The following is a 23,946-nucleotide window of genomic DNA, read 5'->3' on the forward strand; positions in this document are numbered from 1 at the left end:
TATTTGTGTGTGCGAGGGAGGGATCACAGAGGAGGGGGGAAGGACTGGGGTCTGATGGTGGGGGGTGGGGTGGGGGGGTCATAACTAACCCAGTTTAAATGGGGGGCCAAGCTGCAGGCCACAGAGTCTCAACATTACACCGGGGGTACAGAGATCAAATCGCACACAGACACTGACACACAGGCACACAGCATACACACACACACACACACACACACACACACACACACATACATATACACATTTAAACACTATATTGATGGAGGGAGATAATCTTTTGAAATAGCAGATAATTACACCATATGGCAAACAGCCGGGCCTTTCCTCCCCGAGCCTATCACTGACTAACCCTGCACTTTATTTTTTTTTTCTTCTTTTCGTTCTGCTGTGAAACTCTCATGGTCTCTCGCTCCAGCCTGAGCAGGCCACTCTACATTACTGACAAAAGCGGTTTTGGAGGAGTGGGTGGGGAGAGGCGTCAGCTGCTAGACAAAATAAAAAGGCCTCTATTTGTTCCTGACAATAAACGTCCCCATCCTTGGAGCTCCTCCACAGCTGCAGCCAGATAGGCTTTCATTCCTAACTGCAGACTAATAGAGAGCGATGTCTCCTTCCTCTACTGTAAGCCGATTTAGTGCGCAGGATAAAATTGAGGAGGTTTATAGTCATCTTTCTGTGATACTACTCCTCCAAGAAAGAGGACAAAAGAATGTGACACATTGGGGAATATTCAGTAATAGAGAAACTGCTTCATGAAAATATGTTTTAATGGTGGTGTGCAATATACCTGATGGAGATGATCTTCATGGAGTCAGCATCAGGAAGCCCAATGTGAACTCCTACAGATAGAAAACAAAGACAGATATAAACACAAAACAGTTAGAGGCAAAAGACAGAAACTGGACGCCATTTTTAGAGAAACAATACAAAGAGCAGCACTTTCTTTTCCCTGAGAGTCTGAGCATCACAATGAATCTGATTTTCAATGCAAGGTTTCCTAATCATCAGACGATTAATGTCCAGTGCATCCTCCGGAAATCCCAAATCACGTTTCCCCTGAGGCTGAGCGATGGGAGCGGGCGGAGGAAGTGCCGGTGGTGTGTCTCTGGGGTGGTCTGATGTGGCCGTGGGCGAGGCTTTAATGTAGCTGCATGTCCACTCCAGTGTATACTGTACATTCACTCGTAATGACTACCAGACCTGCAGTCTGCCTGTAGGGGCCCCACACGCCACCCCATGCCTACACATGCATATGCACCACTTTAATGGCAGCCTTCAGACTTCATTTGAAGTGTGCTGTGGTACACACACACACATACATATACACACACACACACACACACACACACACAAGAAAAACACCCCAGATTCTTCATCAAGGAGGAAAAATATGACTTTGAGGACCTTCAGAGCCCTCACTGGTCTAATATTTGACCCTTGTGGGTTGATTATGTAAAGTGGGCATTAAATCAATTCAAAATACGTGTATGACAGTAATTACAGTTCGGCTGCTTTGTGGTGGTTCTTTTTCTAGCATACATAGATGTAGGCTAGCCAAACATCTGGCTGTGATACTTTATGTGCCATAGTCTACAGACATAAATATAGAGTCTAACTTAAGTTGCGGCTTTTAGCTAATTTATTGTGTTTCCTTCCCTCATTTTATGTTGCGTCTCTCTCTCTGAATGCACAAGCTTCAACCATGACACAAGCACCCTCAGTGTACATTTAAACTATCGATACCTGAACATTACGAAAGAGTAAAATCGCTCTGTGCCAGTCTGGTCTATCAAGAGAGCAAAGGGCAACTTGTAACACAAGGTGCAGAGTCTGTTCAACAAGTGCGAAGACATAAACCAAAAACAAATGCACCAAGTTAGTGCCTTGGGACTGATTGGCTGGGTGGGGTTGTTGGGTGACCCCTGACCTTTTTAACCCCAAGGAATGTTGTCGTGCTGGTGCGTGTATTGTTCCAGCCTCCCTAAGGAGCCCCAGCCGAGCATCAGATGAATGTGAACACTGAATGTTCCTGAGGACCACCCCCCCCCCCACCCCAAAAAAAAAAGAACTCCTCTTTCTTCCCTTAATCCTATCTTTTCTGCTCTTCATCCTCAGACTTCAACAAACAAAAGGTATCAACAGGTCTCAGAGTGGGCTCGTGTTTTTGGTCTGAAGTGCACATGCACGAGGAAAAGGCCTCTAACGTGGGTGCCAGGCTGACTCTCCTCGCTGACCTAAATGACCAACAAAGATGCAGTAAAAGGCACCAAAGAAAAACCACACTCCAGAAAAACCTTCCTTCACCCTATCACTCACCAAATAAACCACTGTTTTTAAAATCGCTCCACCGTCCAGATCTAGGAGTTCTGTGTATCTTCAGGCAGTCTGAGAGTCTGGCTCTGGAGGAAGTCACCAGCAGTAGAAGGAGACTGACAGATGAGAGGGCCAGACAGACAATTACTGGCCAGGTATGTCCTTTATACCCACCTAGGGCTGGTCAGAGGAAATGGAGGAATTTATGATGTCATAAAAAAGTGCCAGAAGAGAAGTGCCTGAGAACAGGTTGTCTCTGGAGCTGGAGCCATAAAAGACTCCTGCGGCTTCCGCTCCCTCCCCCTGGTTACCACCCGAGATGATAACGCTATAGACTGAGCGCCAGTGGCTTAGAGCGGACAGATATGCAGCAACAAAACATCAGCGTATATATATAATTAAACTCATGTGTAAGCATGCAATAATGTGGTAATGACTACCATATGAATATAAAAATCTTTGAGGTGGAAAGTAACAAAACACTTTTACTCAAGTACTGTTCACAGATCAATTTATGAGGAGCTAAGAATTTAAATTTCCATCTTGTGGTAATTTATACTTATTTATACATCCACTCTATATAATTTCAGCATAAAATATTTGAGTTTTTCAGATTTCTTTGAAACAAAATTTGGGGATTTTATGTGTACAACCTATAAACCTAGAAAACCCCACAGTAAGAGCATTAAGCAGTCAGACACAGTGTCAATGAATCAAATACTGGATTTAAAATATACCCACAAGTAACACGTCTTAACTTTTAACACTACGAGGGACTGTTCTTTAGAACGAGTTATTTAATAAATAAGTACATTATATGGCTAATGTTTATTTGCCTTCATGTGAGATTTTTAATGCTCAATATTACATAAGTGTAGGATGTTAATACTGTAATAATCAATAACTTAATCGCCAATACTGAAAAAAACCTGAAACATGATGTCTAAAGAAAATAAATAAATACTTTAGGCCCAGTTAATGAAACTGGACTGTTCCAGCATCATTTACATCATTAAAAGCTTTTCCTTTTTTTGCTCCGCACCATCAGTTAACGCTCCCTTTACAGTTTAAACCACAACAACAACAAACCTTAATACAGGAAACATCTTTAGCAAGAGAGGCACCATCTGTCAGCTGGAACTAAGACGGTGTGAGGAAGAGGAAGCCTAAAAACGTTCTCTGTAGACTTAAAGGACACCCTTTCCTCTTTGCGTGCACACCAAACTCCCATCTATACGTACACAGACAAGAGCTGCTCCCGCTACTACAAAAAGATAAAGACAGACGCTCACAGTCTCAGTGCTTGTTAAAAAAAGGAAGAGAGAAGGTGGTTATTTGCTCTACAACCTCACTAAAGAGGTTTCCCATTGTAAAAAGGAGTGGCTGCACAGCCCCGTTTCCTTTCATCCCTCTCCTTGAGGCACGCTGCCTTTGTCTCACAGGGGACAGAACAACCAGCCTCCCGGCTACGCTACACTGGTCAAATACCTGGGAACTACCACTGGCCTGGTGGGAAAAACAACAAGAGGAGGAGGAGGAGGAAGAGAGACAGAAAGAGAGGAGTTGGGGGGATAAAGTGTGAGTGTTAATCTGAGGTACGGCGAGACTGACCAGTTCAGAAGAGAAGAGCCTGTTAAATAAAACCTGTTATTAAATCTCTAAAGGAAAGAGCAGGAAGCTGAACACCTGGTGCCAAACTACAGTCCAAAAATTTTTTTTTTTATATTTCTTGACATTGAAGAAAAAAATGTTACATATGATTTTACAAAGTTAAATCGTAACCAGCTGCTTTTGCTTTTCCTCCAGTTTTCAGCGTCAGTGCTCCTCTTTCTTCCTTATTAAAGGTAGCGACTGTATGTGTGTAATTAGGAACTCTGAGGTTAGGAAGCCAGCTCCCTTTTTTTTTTTTCCCCCTCCTTTCAATTCTGAACTTTCATGCCTGTTCAGCAGAATGAAGGAAGTTCCTGTATACGTGATACTGTATAGGGGTGAAGTGAAGTGAAGTTTAAGTCCTCCCCAAATCCGACCGCAGCAGGCTGAATGTAAAGCTTTACGTTCCAGTCCACACGGCCTGCCTCGGCAACCAGACTTCACTGTCACACCTCATAAAGCAGAGCTCAAGCAGCAGGGTTGTGTTTAAAGCCAGGGGGGAAGATAAGGCAAAATAAGGACAAATAAGGAGGAAAATATGAATGCACCCATTCAAGAAACTGTAGAGAAAAGAGTGAAAAGCCCTCAACAAAAGCTCTTTAGCTGAAACTCTGATGGCATGTCTCCAGAACGCAGAAGAAAAAAAATATACTTTCGGGACAAATTGCAGGAAGGAAACGTAAGAAAGTGAAAATGCCATTGAGGGACTGTTAAGACCATAATCCTCTCTTCTTATTTCTAGTTTTTGCTTAGCTGTCGAGAGGGAAGCGAGGACCCACAAGTTTATTTTCAAATAGTCCACAAAGAATGCCTGTCATTTCCTGGCGTTCCCTACTTCCATATGAAAGCCCCCTTTCCTTTAGGAACAATGGGAAAGATTCCAAAATTTCCATGGGGAGTGTCTTGCACGGCGATACAATAGCGAGCATGTTGTGACAGAATTGAGACAGGCTGTTTCTCTCAGCTGTGACAAGATTGGCACTAATGCAATGTTTTTGTCTTACAGCTACCATACTTCACGATGAAAGCGGGCCACACAACAGCTGCACCATCTCATAAATGAACTGAGGGTGAAGTCTAATGGCAAACCCGAAATCTGGCTTTGACAAGTCACGGGAATATCTGTTATTTCTCATATCTAGGGTGCGTGGAGGTTGCTAAATTTTAGTGTGAACCTTAAGATAAAAGGAGATTTTGAATCATCAGAGAAATGTCTGGCTTTATTAAGCACAGAGGACGGCTAAAATCAAATTATTCCAGCGAGCAGATGTTCTGAGTTTAACAGAGTAAGTTTCCCTAACCTCTTAAATTGCTGTTTTCTAATCCATAACTTTATCTGCAACACAGACAGCACACACAGTCACACACAAGCCGTATGAGCTTCTTAATTAACCAAAAGAACGCCTTTGGTCCTGAAGTGGAGAGAGTTCAAATGCCATGTGCTCCCGACCAGGCCAATGGGCTCTTGAGAGCCACCTGGCTTGACCTGAGCCCTTGGCTAGACGAGAGATCAGAGGTCATCTACTCATCTAGATAGGCAGTATGTTGCGATGCCTGAGGCAGGGAGCAGGGGTCTCCATTACCTAAGCTTTCCATTTAACCCAACACCGCAACGGCACACACTGAGAAGCACAAACAGACACATATGGACACAGGCTCCTGCTGCTATGAACTCATTCAACCCTTAACTTAATTTACCTGTAACGCATGAACACAAACCAAGTCTATCTGCTTAACAGCTGCTATAAGATTTGCTGTTTTGGATCCATAGCTCAACAATAAAGTTACACAAGCATTAGAGCTTCTTCTGTAAATGTAGTTAATTATGCCCTGGGAATCTACACTCTCTTTGTATTCCAGATGGCTCGGGAAAAAAAAATGAATTAAAGAAGTTTGCATATTTTATTTTAATGATTGAAAAGAATGAAGGAGAAGTGAGTTCGGAGGAACTTTTCTTCCTCCTCATTTGTGCGTTCAGCGTTTGATGGCGGCAGGGAAAGAACTGCTGGGAGTCATGTGACTGTGGGAGAAGTGAGATGGGACTCCCTGATGCTAACCACTGTTACATTTTCACTGACTGGTGCTGTGTAACTATGGAGGAACAACTGTGATCATGTGGTTGAGAGCCTCTCCATTGTGATAGCAGGTTGCTTCTCGACATAATTGCCGAGTGCAGCTGATGAAACTCATCACATGCGATAATGAGCTACACAGGCATGATGATCATAGCTTCAGCAGGAGATAAGATAAGCCAACATCCAACCACCCCTCGGCCCACATTACACTTAGCAGGAAGACAGTGGCTTTGCTCCATTCACTCATCCCTCCCCGATAACTCCCTGAGAGCAACTCCAAACTGAATTAAACCGATACACGCACTCGGACAGTCGCTGCTCTTTGCTGTGAGAAGGAGGTCACTGCTTTTTCTCTTCATGAGGGACAAAGCTAAAGTGAATTATATGTAACTCAGCCCTGAGAGGGACGGAAGTGGGGCTATCACAGCTGATCACATCAGCACCTATCAGTACCGTTCACTCACTACACAGCTCTATATTAAGATCCTGCTTGACACAGATTTTTTCCCATTAAATTATGTAAAAGAAATGTAAGTGCAAGCAGTTGTATGACCGCAAACTTTATGTAAATGTTTGCTTTTCTATTAAAATCTATGCACTTCTTTTTTTTTCATTCAAGCACACTGAGTACAATCCATTGCCAGTAAAATGTAGTGCTGCACTAAGCGTCTAGACCTACTATATCCAGATGGCAGAAGAATTTATGGAGACTGCCTCATTAACCTTAAGGCATATTAGTGCTTGGCACTGCAAGCTGAGAGTCTAAGCACGCAGTTTCTAAAGTCTCCACAAAAAAAAAAAAAAGCCTGTCTCAGCTGCTTTAAACTACATGCAGGGTCAGAACTGAACAGTGGCACTTTAGGCCACTGTGTCCAAAAAAAAAAAATAAAAAAAAATAAAAAAAACTGAGTGTGTCACGCTCATGATGAAGTGTGTTTATTTGGTCAGTGTGTATCCACTCACAGTGCCCACCCTGAAAATGGCAGTCTGGTTTCTTTTTTTTTTTTTGCCATGTGCTACAAGCCCACATTCCGGCAGGAAGTCGGATGCGCAAAGACTGTTTCCGTGAATTCGGGATGCGCAAAGCCATGCTTGTGGTCTGCTTGCGCTATTCCAATTTCTGTCTGCATTTAAAAAAAAAACAAACAAACAAACAAAAACAAACAAAAAAAACATTATAACCATGCAAAGATTATGTTGCACAGCACCTATGCACGAAATATAAAATATTTCTATCGCACCAGTCGGATCCGGAGCTTACAGCCTATTTATTTCTGGCTACGTTACGCACCCATCCACACTGACGGATCACATCATGAGTCACGGCTTGGTGAGAGACGGGGTGGCGGCTCTGAATGAACGCTGTCTGTTTTCTGCTCTTCAGGTGTCTCACTCGGACCCTTTGGGGCAGGGGGGGCTGCTGTAATGTCGATACAATGACAGATGGTCCACACAAAGCCGGTGCGCATTGTTCAGCTGAAAAATAATAGCCACCATTTATCAGTGTTCCCCGACTTTCAGGCCCGACAGGAACAGGAGACTGTCTGATGAGTGAAATGAATCAAAGTTATATAGTCTGGGAGGATCCTACCGGGATCCCACTGGGCTGCACTGGCTGTTTAAACATATGGTTGAAACTTTCCAAGCGACGGAAACAGCATTTTTTCTGTACACTGTGTACCATCGGTGCGTCTCGCTGCATTATAAAAGTTGAAGTGTGCTTTAACGGGCTCGTCTTGCACAGACCAAACGGAAATCACGTTTTCCCTCGAGGCTGGCGGATGTCCTTATGAAATGACCGATGAAAGACGGGCTTTTTTCATCCGCTGGCATGTTGAACAAATTCACATGCGCTGGTTTTACAGACGCGAAGCCGCCTGACCGCGGTGCTGAGCGCCAAACCAGACCCCCATCATATATCTTCACAAGAGTTTTCGCGGTCCTTCCATGAGCACATTCAGAGTAACCATACTTTCTTCAAATACATTCATTATATTAAAGAGGCGTTTAACTAAAGCGTCAGTTTGCACAGATTAAATAAACATCCTGCCTCTCTATTTTTAGGTTCTAGTTTATGCATTTTACACGATGGCATACTTACAACATTTTTCCTTCACCCCCCTGTTTGTGAAACCGCGGGATTCACTGTCCTGGCGAGGTGGACTGATGCGTTTTCTTCAAGTCTGCCACAGCGGCTATTTTCGCTCTCATCATCTCCATCCGACACCAACTCCACAGCGACTGAACGCCTGCCTCTCCGATCCACAGATTACGTCTGTTTGAGAGCCAGAAGGGAGGGTATCCGGTTTACAGGGATCACCGGGAGGACTGGGATTGGCTCAGAGGAGATAGCTTGATAAAAATGCGGGTCTGCCATTGGACACCCGGGCAACGGGGGAGGTGGCCTGTCGTGTATTATTCAGGAGAAACCGGGTGGGGAGTGGAGGAGGGATGGGGCAAAGCGGCATATGCAGACAATGCCCTGTGTCTCAGAAATTCAGATTTCATTGGTGGACTTATCCTCTACAGTTATGGCTTCCAATAATCTCTTCATATGGACTAACAGTCAAATTGGAGCACTTATGTTAAGTCTGTCTGTGGCAGCTATTAGTGATTATAATGACCTCAGAGTACTTAATATAGGCTCTGGGATCACTGTAATATCCCCATAATGCAATTTCCTGTAGGAAAAAATGATGGAGCACAGAGAAAACCTCTAACCTTTACACCATTAAAACAGTATATTTCTCTTTTTGTCTATGTTTGTCCTATTTTAAGATTAATACGACAAAAATAAAAATGTGCTAGACTAACCAGATGGAAGGGAACAACTATAAATAAATCAAACAAGCATTAGTTTTCATCATCAAACCTCCAGAAAGTCTTTGTGTGTGCGCATGTGACTTTCTGTGTGCGTGCATCCGTCCACGCACGAGTGTGTATGGGATCCTGAGTGTGTGTGTTTCTGCTGTATGTAGGCTACGAGAAAGCTGGAACTGCAGAATTTTCCACATAGGAGCAGGGGAGGAAATGGTGCATGGATAATTCTCTCTTCAGATCCTCTGGTACTAGCTGCGAGAGTACTCGGCTGAATCAATACTGCTCAAAGCTTTCTCATGTTCCCCTTCTCACATCAGCGCTACTGTTGGGAGGCAGCGGAGATCCATTTTAGGTGTTTTCTGGAGATGATGCTTTCAAATTAAATCTCCACCCCTCCTTCTCTATAGGGGTGATTACACTACTGAATCACCCTTGACCTACAGGCCTCCCTGCAGACATACACATTCACATCCATAATACAGGCTGGGAGTTGTTAACCTGCATACTGAGCCGGTGTGTGAGCAGGCAGAGAAATCCTAATAACCACAGCGGGGGCTCTTCTCTGACCAGTAGCCATGGTGATTGAACACATTTCTCCACACAGCAGAGAGGCGGTCTGTCTGTGCTGCACCACACGGGCCTTTATTAGGCCCAGACCTTAGGACTGGAAGGAAGGAAGCACCAAGTGGAGGATCACACCCATTTCATTGTGACTCTACAATTTTACGACAGCCAGGAGGCCGTCGACCACAAATTAGCTCTTTTTTTGGAAGGCGCTCTGCTCTTGTCTCCGTTAAACCGATAAAATAGCATGCTCAAATCTTAACAAAGCGGCACATCATCTGATTATTGTGTGAATTTGATGGCTAATTTGCATAACTGGTGGGAATGATGCTCTCAGAAGTATAGCACCTAGATTTATTCAGTATTCAGTCTAATTTCAAACATCCAAATGAGAGCACCAGCCTTGGCTTGATTTCCTTTAAGCTTCTAATCTCTCTTTCCTCTTAATTTAGCTGCGGCTTCAATCACAGCTCTTTCACAAATCTACCGTGTGGGTGTTTATGCGTGTGACTGCTATCATGTGAAAACCTTATAATTCCATATTTGCTACGATTCATGTTTTCATTTTAACTGAAGGGTCATATGGTCCTCCATGGGTTTGAAAAAAAATGGCACTGCTTTCTGATAAGGTACTCTTTATAAGGAGTCTATAACTTTCTAATGGTTAATAAATCATTTTGAATGTTTTATGGATCAGTTACAAGCTATTGATAAGAATGCTTTTGCCAGGTTGTGAAAAATCCTTGTGGCTGGTGTCTATCTTTCAATGGACCACATGCAACAGCACAGAGGATCTGGACTAAAGCCTATTTATTAAGCACTTTTTACCTCTATACATTACTTGATAATAATGACTCACTATCATAATATAGCTGCATCATTTCCAAGTATAATTTCCAGTGGTGATTAATAAATAAGTACATTTACTTAAGTAATGTACTAAATCAGTTTTGTATAATGAGTACTTAAATTTTATATTTGTTTTATTTTAAGTACATTTTGTCGCTAATACTTCTGTACTTTTACTTAAAGGTACCCTGTGAAGTATTTGACCAGAAGAAGCACTACAGAAATCAACCTTGCGAATGTTTCATGAGGGAAATACATTCAGCATATTTGTTAGACTCGAGGATATACATAATGTGTTTTTGTGAGAAAAAGTTGATGTAACCACAACGTTTATTTATTTACAAGAACTCTCAACAATTTTCTTTTTTTAATTTCCTAATTTTTTCTTTATCTTAATTGTATTTCTATACTGTAGTATTACTTGAGTAAAGTGAATAATCAGAATATTTCTTCCACCAACAAAGAGAAATTCTACAAACTGACAAACAAAAGTTGTTCTAATTAATGGCTTAAGTGGTTTTGTGAAGAATTAGTAAATTATTTCTCAACCAATAATAAGCTGTTAGTTTCAACTTTTAAATGCCTTAGAGTGGCTTATTAGAAAATGATACTAAGAACTAAGTGCTTTGACTAAAGAAATCTTCTCAGAATCAATCTGATAAACCCAAAATGTATTTTCATCAGTCTGAAAACACGTCTGTCTGCTTAGTTCATAAAAAGATGACATCTTGTGGATAAAACCCATGTGCAGCCGAGCCTGTGTAAGCTAGACTGATGTGCATATTTACTCTTATAACCATATGTGTGTGTGATCCAGAAACAGGCCAGCCCTGGACTCAACACAAATGGAAAGTGTCCGATGTGCTACAGTTGATTTCCATGACAACGTATTAAGTTGAGGCTTAAAATCCTGGCTGTACCATACTGTGCCTGGTAAGAGTGACATCTCCAACTGCTTCAGTAATGAGCTGTCTAACATGCTGTCATCCTCTACAGATGGAGTACATACAGGCCACTCAACAATTTGAGAATCATCCAGTCAGAAACGATTTGAAAGAACAGTTTCCATTTCCAGTTTCCATTTCCAGCTTTTATGCTAAGCTAAGCTAATGGCCTTGCTTCACATTTACCTTACACACATCAGTGGCACCGATCTTCTCATCTCACTCTGAGCGAGTAAGCAAATAAACATATTTCCCTGGTTTCAGTCTTTGAGTCTTACATAGCCTACAAGATCATTCTAACTTTAAGCTGAAGTAATGGACACATGCCCAACATACAGCGTTAGAGGGATTTGGGAATTCAGATATCAACTGTTTCCGAAAGTGAACTAGCAAGAAATAGCGATCAAAATGCTTTTTTTTTTCTTTTTTTTTAAACGCAAGTAGCTATAAAATCTTAATCATCATTAGACACACACAGGTTTTGTTTACTTGATGGGTCAGAAAAGCTTCATATAGCTGTTGTCTTGTTAACTCTTCTCATACAGCTAATTGCGAACCACAGTGTGAGCACCTTATCTCACACCATCAACAGTATGGCACGGCCCCGCCAACTCCGGACCACCTCCACCAACCCTGCATACAACTCTGCCATCATGGATGCCTCCTGTTGGGTTTCATTCTTGCTCGATGCCAGGAGCGAATTCTCCATCTCAATTAATCACTGAGTTTCTAATGGAATGCTTCCCTTCAGGATGAGGCCCATCACAGAGGGGGCTGCAGTCAGTGTTGTCGGTGAAGCTGCTCTGATTGCCTGAATACACTCCCAGCTTTGGAGTCACTGCAGATGTCTGCTAATTGTGGTGATTATGGTGAACGGAGGGGGGTAGGAATATGTAATGAATTTCCCATTGCTTTCATGCCTCACATCCTTTGGTTATGTGCATCTGCTATACAAGCGGAGCATCCGCAGGGTTTGGAGACGGACAAAAGTGACATGGGGGATTGGGCATGTGCTTTTGGATGGGCATCCATTCTACCACCAAGTGCAGCCAGATTGGGTCCATTTATTCTTTTAGTTTTGTTGCCGGTTTTAATTCCTCTCCTCTCCTCTCCTCTCCTCCTCCTCTCCATGATCTTATCCTCTCACTCCCTTTCTCTTTACATATGCTTTTTACGACTGTGTTTAAAAACCTTTAGCCATCTTTCTCACTCACCCAAATTAGATCCAGCCTCTGTTTGTCAAGTCAGATAAAGTCAATTTTAATTATGAAACAAGAATCACTGATTTGTTTTTTCAGGGTTTTACGATGTGAACAACTCTATCCTTAGACCACTGATTCAGCTAAGGAAAAACCCATAAAAAAGATGTTTAATGGGGGGAAAAAAGGGAGAAATCTCAGAGGAGGGACCCTCCTCCTCAACTGGCAGACATGGAATTCAGTAGATGTTGTATAGCCTATATGAAGTAGGGAGAAGCAGCAGTAGAAGAATTTCAATATAGAGAGATACAATGACAAAGAAGAGTTTGATGTTTTATGAAATATACATTTTCACTTTCTTGCCAGGGGTTATAAGAAGATCAATACCACTAAGATAAGATAACAGCAGCTGGCTTACTTGGCTTAGCACAAAGACTAGAGACAGGGGGAAAGAACTAGCCTGTCTCTGCCCAATGCTAACAATGCACTGCTTGTAGCCTTATATTTAACAGACAGATGAGTGAAATCAATCTTCTCATTTAACTCAAGGCCAGAAAGCAAATAAGCAAATTTTTCTAAAATGTATATAATATTCCCCTGAGGAATTAAGGCACAAATATACAATATTAAGGACATTTTAAAAGTAATAGCTTGAGGAGTTTCAGCAACTTATTCCAAATGACTCTGTGACATATAGTGTTCTAACTTCAGAAATAAAGACTGTCTTAAATCTATTACATAGTCCTCAATATGTCAGAAACACTGTGTAATTTATATATTTTTAAAGGAGAAATAAAACTGATGGTTGTGCTCATTCAAAAGCCATATGTAAATTACTTGTGCAGATTAACAGCCTATTAAATTGAGAGGATTATACATGCAACCTGAATTTCTGCACATTCTACTCTTTATGGTTATCATGCCACTCTGGACATGCTTTTCTGGACATTGAACTGGAACAAATCATATTCATACATTTAGCATATTAATGAAGCTAAATATCAGACATTCTCTCCACTGTGTTGCAAATGCAAACGTTCCTGATTCATTGTGGATGCGCTTTTGCAAGGCAAGAGTTAGCTAATTCCTTTGGGGCGAGTGCCCTTCCTGTCACACTGATCAAAGACTTTCTCTTGATATGAGCATAAACTGCTCCATGCCCCATCACCGTCAATGTCTGTGCATGCGTGCGAGTTTGTGTGTGTGTTTGTGCGAGTGCGTGTCTATGTGTTTGTGTATGTATGTGAGGTGAGGTGGGGGTGTTGTGTGTATGTGTGTGTGTGTGTATCCATCCCCCATCACCAGAGGCTGTATTATGCATTGTTGTTGGCATGGCCTACATGCTCACCCAAGCATGGGCCAGTGTGGTACAGTACACACGTCTTCCCATCCCCACTGAACTCCCCTGTCGTGTCCGTAGGCCCGCTTCATTTACCTTTGCTCCTGAATTAATGCTAGTTAACTGTCACATTAACTTAGATCTGTTTGCCCGCTTTGTCAACAACATAAACTAGCCTCAGTGTGTGATAGCCAGGGTTATTTTTACTTTGATACACAGCACACGCATGGACAGAGTTTGTGTGAATGTATGTGGGCTACTCAAAGCTGCAACCATCCATACATAACCTCTGTCTTATCTGAACAAAATGCACTGTTACGCAAGATTTTTAAGGCTATAGGCTTCTTCTTGTTTCTCTGCAAGAGAATGCAGGAAAACTTCTCCGCGAAAGTGCAGTAGTGGCTGCAGTGCAGGTGTTTCATTCAGTGTTTCAATAGGGGCCAAACCGTGGGCGTGGACACTCGACTGAATGAGTGCAGGGCCTTGTATCTCTGTATGCCTTCACATGTACATGTGTGTGGAGCATATATTTGACTGCCAGAAGCGAGTGTGTTAAATTCTCTTAGCATGTGTGACGAATCAAGTGGCTGGGAAAAGAGCAGCGCGTTGCATGGCCTCTCTTGGCCTCTCACGAACTGAATTCTAAAGAGGCTATCGATCTGTCAAGGTTTCAATTCATCTTTTGCTCTGCCCCTATCTCACTATCTTATCTATCTGGCTTTGTATCTCCCTCTCTCTGTATCTCCACTGTGTGTGTGTGTGTGTGTGTGTTTCTTTGTATCTTCCCCTTTATTTCTTGCTCATTTTGAATAGACATGATGCAGAATGAGGGAGAGAGATGCAGCAAGCGGGTGAGACAGATAAAAAAGAGAGAGCATCCCCCACTCGTATGTCTTTCATCCTAATCCGTAGTCTCTGTCCAAGAAAGGGCCTCCTTTTCACTTGTCTGCCCTAAAGCCTCTTATATGTGACCCCTCTGTGTCTCCCTCAGGGCTCTCTCCCACGGCCAGAAACCACAGACACGAACACACAGACACACACACAACTGTGCATTTTAGTTTATAGCAATAAACCATGTAAGAGCAGAGTTGCATGTGTTTGTGTTGAAGCAATGTAATATTTCACCCTGAAAAACAAGCAGAGGTCAGAATGCATTTGCTCCAAACACCAACACAGAAGCTGTGCAATGCCACGATTCGCAGAACTGACAGACCCTCTTACTATATGTTCTGCCCGAAGGTGAAGGCAAATTTACCGCCAGGCTGACTAACCCAGCTGCTGGGAGAGCGTGTCTCTCGTTAAAAGAACTGACCTCAATAAAGATGGACGTTTGGCAGTACGTTATGTAACTGACTCAGGATGATCCTGAGGCTGTGTGGATGTGTGTGTTGTTTTTTGTGCACTTCTGTTTGGGGTAGAAAATGTGCACTTCTGTTCGAATGTGTGCGTGTGTATGTGTACGAGGGCATTCACGGTGGGAGAGTGTTTATAAGAAAATGTATTTGCATATCATCGCTTGTTAGGGACTGCATGAAAATGACTGTGCTGGGAAGAGACATAAGAATCTTATTTTTGTTGAGTTTTAACAAAAACCTCATTTAATAATATTTTCTTAGGTCCCTTTCTTGACTCCGAAAAAATGCAACACCCTTATCCAACATCTCATTAATAATATTGAACACTATGGAAGTGGTACCTTTTGTTTAATTGCGTATCTAAAAACTATCTTTCAGTATCTTTAAGGAACATCAATATAGCCAATGTATACTTAAGAAGTGAAACGAGAAAAAAATGCCTTGCTTAAATATTTATCTAACGTCGATCGTGTAAAGAACTTGGGGCAAGCTTTAGACGGAGTGTTTGGGGTCAGCCTAGGCCTGCAGATACATTGTGACCTGTATCAGTGCAACAACCATTTCACCTTCAAGCAACATTATGTGCTTTGCGCTTGAAGCCAAATTGGTGATTTATTTTGTTGATATTTGCTGAAAGATAGGTCAGATAAGTCAGATTCACTTTATTTCTACCGTATTGTTTTTACAGGCACAGGCCCCTAGTGAGGACTAAGCACTGTCCCCTCGCTGCAAAAGGAAAAATGTCCAAAGTGTCAATAGCCTGGTTTCCACAGAATTTTTTTTTGCGCAACATAGTAGCAATTTTTTTTCAAAAAGTTGACAAAACACACTCGCGAATGGTCTTTGATTCCACTGAGTGACGTTATGTGAAGAAAGCTCCACATCGTGCAGTCTGCCTCTCAGTTGGGACTGGCACTGTGGAACATGATTCGCCAAGCGCCACAACTTGAATGCCAAAAAAAGTGTTTCCATTTCAGTTTTTTTCCGAAGTATTGGTTTGTCGAATAGCCTGAAAACCAATTTTTTTTTGCGACATTTAGGAATTTTTGGGAAATTCACGTGTTTCCATTAATTGTTTTTAAGTTAATTAAGCAGGTTAATGGAAACGCACCTGGTGAATGTCACAGAGCAGTGACAAAATGGTGAAATCCCTACACACTTTCAGCACAGTTGAATCTTGTGGTTAAAGAATGATAATGAGTGAAATAAAAACAATCAACAGAGATTCAAAAGTGGATTCAGATTTAGCAAGCGGATTCAGAGTTGAATTCAGATTCGATAAAATACTATTGAACCATATCCTTTTGTAGTATAACCCCAATGTAGCTGTTTACATATTGACTAAATGAAGTGAAGGCCAAAATAATTTAGGAATCTGGTGAAACAAAAGTACAACCCCCAGAAATAAAGTCAAAATACTGTCCCAAATAGAAAACTTATAATGCTTTCCCCCTTTTTCTGACCACCCCCTAATAATTTTCATACAGTCCCTTACTTGGCTTGGTGTGCTGTTGACTATAGATGGGGTTGTGCTTAAAACAACAGAGCTGTGGTCTTGGTGGTATGTGCTATATAACTCAGCTGAATGGTGATACTCTATTCTATAAGGAAACATACATGCCATTCTTACAATTGTCATATTTCAGGAGGGCATAGAAACCACACTTCATATAGAGTTACTGTAATCCCTCAGAAGTGGTGGCACAGTAAACATATCACACTGCACTCAGCATTAAGAACAGAGAGGCTCTCTGTCTGCACTGTAGTGAGGGATCTGATCTTGGCTTGCACTCTGCCTGGTGTGACCCCACCCCTGGTAAATACAGGGTTAGAGGTTTCCTCCGAGGATAAAAATACACTTGCCTCTCAGCAGAGAGGGAGAAAAGCCAGAATTCCTCTCTCTCCTGCGCCTATTGTGCACGAGGAGTTAAAGACTTCCACACTTATCACAAGTGATTTTTTTTTTTTCAGTGGATTTGCAGTGGTGTGGGAGGTTTAAACGTACAAAAGTGGATATAATGTGGCAAAATAGAAGTTATGGAGGTAAATGTTTGCATAATGAACCGTATCTCTCGAGGATGATCTATTTGGTCATGGGGATAACTGTGTTTTTAGCAGACATGAATGCCTCTTCCTGCTCTTGTCTTTTGTCCCTCGTGTGCTTCCATACTTCACAGCCCGTGACGTCATCATTATGTGCAAAAGTATTGAAAGCTGGCAGGGGCCTAGAGCTGCCACAGGTACGGTTACTGATTATCTTGACTGTAAAAGTTTGACGGGACTCACCACACTCACTGGATTTCAAATGGGCACTAAGAGCTTTCTGTTAAGAGAAGAGAGTTTTCTACCGGTTAAACTGAGCTGGAAAAGACACACTGAGTGACTTCCTTATTTAAGCTGGAAATACACAGACTAAAGTCATTGTCATGGCACCTGGAACTCCATACTGGTGAGAAATTGTTATATAAGGTCGGTCTTTTCGTAGTGGAACAATCATACATAATTTGAGTTATTAAATTTCATGTGAGCTACTTATACTAACTAACTTAAAACTTTTTCAACATGCAGTTACAGCAAGAATGTCCAGGAAATTGTGCGCCTCGCCCAAGTTTTTGAAGCAATGAGGAAGAAAATGTTGGAAAATCACATGTGATCTCTGTTAAACCCTGGAGGTGAAGTGCAACCAAAAATGAGTCACGGGGGACAAGGAAATCAGGGGACGGGACTGAGAGACGTCTTTGACATATTAGTTAAGGAGCCTATGGAGCGACTGCTAAGCCTGAAAATCCAGTTGGGTGAAACTCCGGAAGATAATATCATACACGCCTTGTGTCTGATCATTCTCCATAAGGAGGCACAGGCCCTGGAAAAGCTTCAGATGCTGAAGAACAACTACCTTGCTGAGCATCTGGCTGAAAAGTGGCGAATGAGTGGAGGTAAATTAGAGGATTTCAGAGTTCATTGTGGTCATTTTGAAGAGTTTACAGGAGAATCTTTGGCAGCGTTGGCTCGAATTTTTAAAGTTTTGCATGAGCGGAAGCTGTGTGATCCAAATCTGAGAAATCTGGCCTATCAGAGAGCCCTTTCCACTGACAGCCAAAGAACAAGCCATCTTGAGGATCTGGAATATGATCCACTCAGAGAAGAAGCTAAAGTTGTCTGTGGGCCTGAGTTTGAAGAGTGGATATGCTCCCCAAGAGACCTCAAGTCAGGGTCTTACCATGATCCTCACAGAAGCCTGGATGAAGTAAACACAACTTTAAAAATTACCGATCAGTCAGAGAGAGCTTATAGTCTCCCCAGCCCTCTGCAAGCAAGCTCCTCAATGCTCTCATACCCTACTCATCTAGAGATGAGTATACCCCCAACAATCTCCTTTCAAGGCGACAAAATAACCCCAGAAACATCAGATAAATCCGACTCTTGTATCCTGTTTGCACCTGGGCAACCTCAGTCTTCTGAGGAGCCTCAGCCTAAATCTAATGAACTTGCTCAACTTGAAGCAAATAAAGACTCAAAGATGGAGTCCAGGAAGTGTGACCATCACATCATTCAGAATATGACTCCAAACACAACCACCAAGCCAAGCACTGAGCCAAAATTTGCATTACCTACTGCAACAAACACTTTTGTACCCAAGGTACCCGTTCCAAATGAAAAGCATGAATGTAAAGACACAGAAGTGGAGGAAGAGGTAGTATTTTATGCATTTGTTATCTTGCACGCACCAGAGGATGTAGATATGGCCGAGAGCATCAAAGACAAAATTGAAGCGGTCGCTGGTTGTACAGGTGCAACTTTCTCTGAGGACTTTGCCGTTCCTGGAAAGAGCACTCTGAGGTGTGTGGAGGACGCCATCAACAACTCAGCCTTTACTCTCCTGCTGTTTACCCGCAACTTCAACACTCAGTTGGTGGAGATGAAGACAGACACCGCCCTTGTCAACTCCATAAACAAGAAATACAAGCACAACACTGTTGTCCCTCTGCTGCCACGGGAGAACTGCATGCCGAGAGAGGGCATTCCTTTGGTTGTACAGCGACTCAATCCACTAGATGAGAAAAGGAACTTTGAGAAAAAAATAAAAAAGTTCTTGATTCCAGCACACATTGAAAGGCAAAAGAAAATCTGGACTAAGGGACAAGAAGTAAATCGTCAGATAGAGAGACAAGACAACCTGAAGCAGTTAAACGAGTGTCAAAGGCAGTTGATCCAAGAGTGTAAAAAAGCAGAGTTAGAGGAGAGAGAGAACCTGAATCTTTCACTGCAACAGAATCTTCTTCTCGGTCCAGAGCAAGGTGGTGGCGGCGGCATGGCCAGGTGGCAACAACAACCGGGACACATTCATATTACAAATGCTAATTACGTCATGGTTGGTAATGACTCTAAAATGAATGTGGATCACAGGGGACACACAGACAAAGATAATTCATGTTCCTCAGAGGAGGAGCAATAAACTTCTAGATGAAAATTTTAAAAAAATAAATAAATAAAAAAAAGATAAAGGAAATAATGATTTCTAAGCAATAAAATGTCACAGCTGTAACAAGCACAATGGACCAACCTTTTCAACCTGTTTGTCAGCGGAATAATTTGATAAGACACTGTAATTATGAGATATACTGAGCAGAACAAGGACGTTTTTAGACGAGTATTTAGTTGAGCACTGCCATCTACTGACCGATGTGTGATAAATACTTTCTGACCTCTTCAGCTGTATGAACCCAGCACAGGCACTAGGGTGCAATGCTGTTACACGATCCTCATATCCTCATTGCTCCTCTTTGTCTTACACAGGATCTTCTGAAGAGTCATCCAATAGCATTCCTGTTCTGGTGTCAGAGAGCTAAAAGAGATTAAATAGAATCTGAATTTTAAGATATGCCATTTTCCTTTAAGGCGTTCAGAAGGGTGTGTGCACATTTGAGTCGCTGTGTGATGGTATATCAGTAACTGTGAAACTTGAAAGAGGTTAAACCATCTTCAAAATACTATAATGTATATCTTTGACCTTTGTCTCTGACCTCGACTTCTATATCATCTCATTTGGACTCATTTTCATCCTTTTCACTGACAACACTCTTTCATGTCTGTAGTTACAGAGGACGACAGCAGCAAGCAGCAGGTTGTTCACAAAATCTGCAGTACATGGATACCACTGGTTGCAAGGAAATGATAAAATGAATTGATGGATTTTACTTGATCAGCTCAGATTCGTGTTCAACTAGGACCCACCCATAAGAGTTTCCCAAGTTGCTTTTGATGGTTCAGACTGCAAATGAGGACAAGCAATGAAAAAGACCTCCTAGATCAGGCTACGTCTTCAGTGTCTTTTTACTTTTTTGTTCATTGGTCACTTCCTGTATCTCTTGTTTTTATTGTTAGCATCTGCTCATTTTTGTACTTTCTGTTATCTGACTTTGAAAAATACTTTATGAATACATTTTAATGTTGCCCCATCCATATGTTGGAGAATGACACTATGAGTGATGTCTAAAGTTTTTAGCTGGCTGCTGATCTGGTGTATCTCTGTGATGAACAGTAAAACCCACATATGTGTTTCTATTCAGTCTTTTCAGATTCTGTTAATGTTTCAATCGATGGTGAAAGAAATATTTAATAATCCTTTACTGCAGCAATATTCACATTGGAAAATATTCAATTATAAATAAATATTGTGCCATCAAACTTGTTTAAAGAAAAATCGTCTCAGTGTTAAAATTCTTTGATATTAAAGGTATTATACCATTAAAGCATTAACATGCACATAGTATTTTTATGATCTGAATAGGCCTGTGAGTCTAAACAATAGAAACGTGTGTCATGTCACTGTGAGGTGAAAACCTTTTACAGTACCTGCAGGATATACAAGATAGCCTGTGGCTGATTATTTTAGCATAATTGTACAATTTCATGCTTCATTTTTATTGATGTCAAACTGGGAAAAATATAATGCTGTGTTTATAATAAAGGCGCCCTGGCCTTACATCTGAAGGTAGGATCATAAAGGTTGCTAATGTATTTTTTTCAACGTTTTTGTAATGTACCTCTATTTCATTTCAGCTGCTGCAGGTCAGAGTCTGTCAGTAGGTTGATAAAGTTCTCCAACCTGTCACTAGAGTTTTAAAAATGTACTGTTGCCAAGAAACAACCAGGCTGGTTTTCATAGTTCAGGTTGCAAATACAAGAATTCTACCAGAAAAACAACATATTATATTGATCTTCAATAATTGAGCTACAGACGGATACAAGAAGTTAAAGTATGTAGATATAAAAGTATCATCAGATATATCTCCTTTTAAAGTCTTACAAAATAGAAAATATACAAAATAGAACCAGTAGTTTTTTTAACCAGTCACTGCTTGTGTGTGTGGAATTTAACAGTACAATCAAATGAATCATATCTTTTGGTGTGAGAGGGATGATGTCTTTATAACTTGTCATGTTGTCATCTATATACATATTTATCTAAACCTTTCCAAAGCAAGGTAGCTACAGAAGTAGGTTATTAACTCTTCTTCTTTCTTACAATATGTGCAGCATGCAGGCTGCAATCAGTCTGCCACAGAGACTTACATACAAGTATTTCTTTCTCTACTTCTCCGTGGAAACACCATTTGGGATTTGGTCGAAATTCGCCCAGCCAGTTAACTCCACCTTGGTTTGTATTATATTATTATCCACTGTGGTAACTCCTATCAGGATTGAATAGACTGGGTGGGTGTTTCGCGCATGCGCAGTGCGCCCTATCCTCCGATCAGTGCGGCAGGAAAAACGCAGAGGAGACGCGGCGGAGAGAGAGAGAGCGAGAGAGGGGGACAGGGGGAAACAGTTAGAAAAGAAAACGAAGAACAACATGGACACAAACGGGCTCTTTAGGGTGTGTGTGAAACTGTCCTCCGGTGTTGGACTGTAGCCTCCCTCCTCTGACACACAGCTGCTCCGTTATGTCGGCCAGCCTGGGGATAATAATGTCAGGGAATGGAGGAAATCTTCAGAAATCCTGCTTCTAAACCGCGCCGTGCTGGCTGGGTTTAAGGATATAACTGAAACATAAGGACATTAAAACAGAGGATGGTGCTCATGTAGCCGAGGAGCGCCCCTTGGAACTCGTCGTGATCTCCAACATCAGGCCACGCTCAAAGTTTTTTTTTTTTTTTTTTTTTCCTTTTTTTTCTTTTTTTTTCAGGAGAAGGGGAAATTTTGCTGCATTGAATTCCTCTGGACGGGATGTCATCCGCAGTCAGGAGGAATTCCTCTGGCTGACTGCTCCTCCAGCTGCAGTGTAGCGGGATCCCGACTCAGTAAAAGATGGGAGATGCGGCAGATGACAGAGGGATGAGACGGACCTTCATCGTCCCTGCCATCAAGAGCTTCGATCACTATGACTTTACCAGGGCCAAGATATCATGCAGCCTGACGTGGCTGGTGGCCAAGGCTTTCGGCTCGGGTAGGTGGCGCCTCCTGATCGTTTTCATTTCTGGATTAGATTAGTGGAAAACGTTGTTAAGATAGTCATCTAACACTGTGTAATAATACGATGTTGTGTTGGACCAGAGGCTTTTACAAGTGGGGCTATTTTGTAAACAACAGCATGCAATCAGACTCCAATTAAACCCCTTACTCACTTAAGTGTTCCTCCCTTGTCATTATAAATAGAAATGATTAGTATCTCTCTATTCTGTTAAGCAGCAGCAGCTGAATAAAAATTGGTCACCAAAAAAATTAAATCTCCATATGGTCAGTAATATAAAAAATAATGTAAACTACATGGCACTTTTGTCTGATTGATTGTATTTTTGTTTTTCATATGACAGTCCCTACCTGTATGTCATGGGCTATAATCCCTAACAACACTGCTCATGTCACAGGATTATTGGTTTAACCTGTTGCTTGCCTAATGCTAATTATTCCCCCACTGCAGAAGTCAGGCCAAAGCTATTATGTAACCTCAGATCTTCACTGTCAGCTTTTACTGTTTGATGGCTAATCAGCAGACAAGGACTTAAACTTCTGTGTGGTATATCTTGGGATGGTGGAACTACAGTTAAAACATTAGTCTGTAAATTAAATTACAAATGCAAACATTCATTGGCACCCGTCAAAACAATCTTAAAAATACTAAATGTAATAATGTAAGAAAAGAGTGGATGAGGGCCACAAACAGTGGCCAGTCTGTAACTCTTCCCAGCTGAGACCAGTGAATGTGTGGCATCCTGCCTTGAGAAATGACAATGAATTGCTTATCAAATACATGCTGATAAATTTTCTGTCTACTGAGGATTTGATGAATCGACTGATCGTTTCAGCTCTACTAAAGTTATTCCTCTCTTGTGAAGTATAGAAGTCATCGACTGTTACATTTTTCTTTGCTTGACAGTTTTAGCAATGATTTGTGTGTCATTAATTTTTCTATATACGTGAATTCATGTATGTATCCTCACTGTGGTCTGGAAGCAGCATGGCAGCCTGGCCTCAGAAAGACTGAGTACATCCAGCCTGCTCTGAGCCCAGAGGTTTACTCCAGCTCCTAATGAATGCATGGACCAGCTGCTCCTCCATGTACAGTACACCCGGAGTCATTGAGTGGCCGTCTCAAAGACAGACAAACCTAAAAAGAGAGAGAGATCAAAAAGAGCGACCCCCTGAATCACAGCTATTGATCCAACAGTGTGAGTCAAATGAAGCTGCACATGACTCTTTTTCTCAGACTGAGGGAGGATGAAATGGTGGAGAGACATGCAAGATGCAGTACAGTAACATGTGAGAGAGCCAGGCTTGGTTCAACAAGACTTATGGCTGTTAGCATACTGCTGCCGCCTTGCTCCCCCCCCCCCC

The 23,946-nt window shown here is 41.8% G+C and overlaps 2 protein-coding genes and 1 long non-coding RNA gene across 4 annotated transcripts in view; 2 read left to right on the plus strand and 1 right to left on the minus strand.

The window, feature by feature from the left end:
- Window positions 1–6,958: 6,958 nt before the first annotated feature.
- On the minus strand, window positions 6,959–8,263 carry LOC111654792 (uncharacterized). Its single transcript, XR_002760757.2, has 3 exons — window positions 8,140–8,263; window positions 7,330–7,514; window positions 6,959–7,162 (listed from the first exon to the last, which is right to left on the minus strand). It is a non-coding gene; the product is annotated as an uncharacterized LOC111654792 (long non-coding RNA).
- A 9,046-nt stretch (window positions 8,264–17,309) lies between these two features.
- ticam1 (TIR domain containing adaptor molecule 1) lies at window positions 17,310–21,116 on the plus strand. 2 transcript variants are annotated; one of them, XM_023405911.2, is made up of 2 exons: window positions 17,310–17,577; window positions 17,677–21,116. In XM_023405911.2, the coding sequence occupies exon 2, from the start codon at window positions 17,798–17,800 to the stop codon at window positions 19,562–19,564; it is 1,767 nt and encodes a 588-aa protein (XP_023261679.1). In that variant the 5' UTR covers window positions 17,310–17,577; window positions 17,677–17,797; the 3' UTR covers window positions 19,565–21,116. The 2 variants fall into 2 exon arrangements, with proteins under 2 accessions (XP_023261679.1, XP_023261681.1); XM_023405913.2 differs by having other exon boundaries at window positions 17,310–17,557.
- Window positions 21,117–21,862: 746 nt separating this feature from the next.
- camsap2b (calmodulin regulated spectrin-associated protein family, member 2b) overlaps window positions 21,863–23,946 on the plus strand; it is a 33,469-nt gene continuing 31,385 nt past the window's right edge. Inside the window, exon 1 of the mRNA XM_023405930.2 lies at window positions 21,863–22,558. Within this exon, the coding sequence (XP_023261698.1) occupies window positions 22,420–22,558 (139 nt within the window). The 5' untranslated portion in view covers window positions 21,863–22,419. The remainder of the gene's footprint in view (window positions 22,559–23,946) is intronic.

Source organism: Seriola lalandi, unplaced genomic scaffold, assembly GCF_002814215.2.
Source record: "Seriola lalandi dorsalis isolate HSWRI2012SDOR001 ecotype SW California unplaced genomic scaffold, Sedor1 jcf7180002054290, whole genome shotgun sequence".
Lineage (NCBI taxonomy): Eukaryota > Metazoa > Chordata > Actinopteri > Carangiformes > Carangidae > Seriola > Seriola lalandi.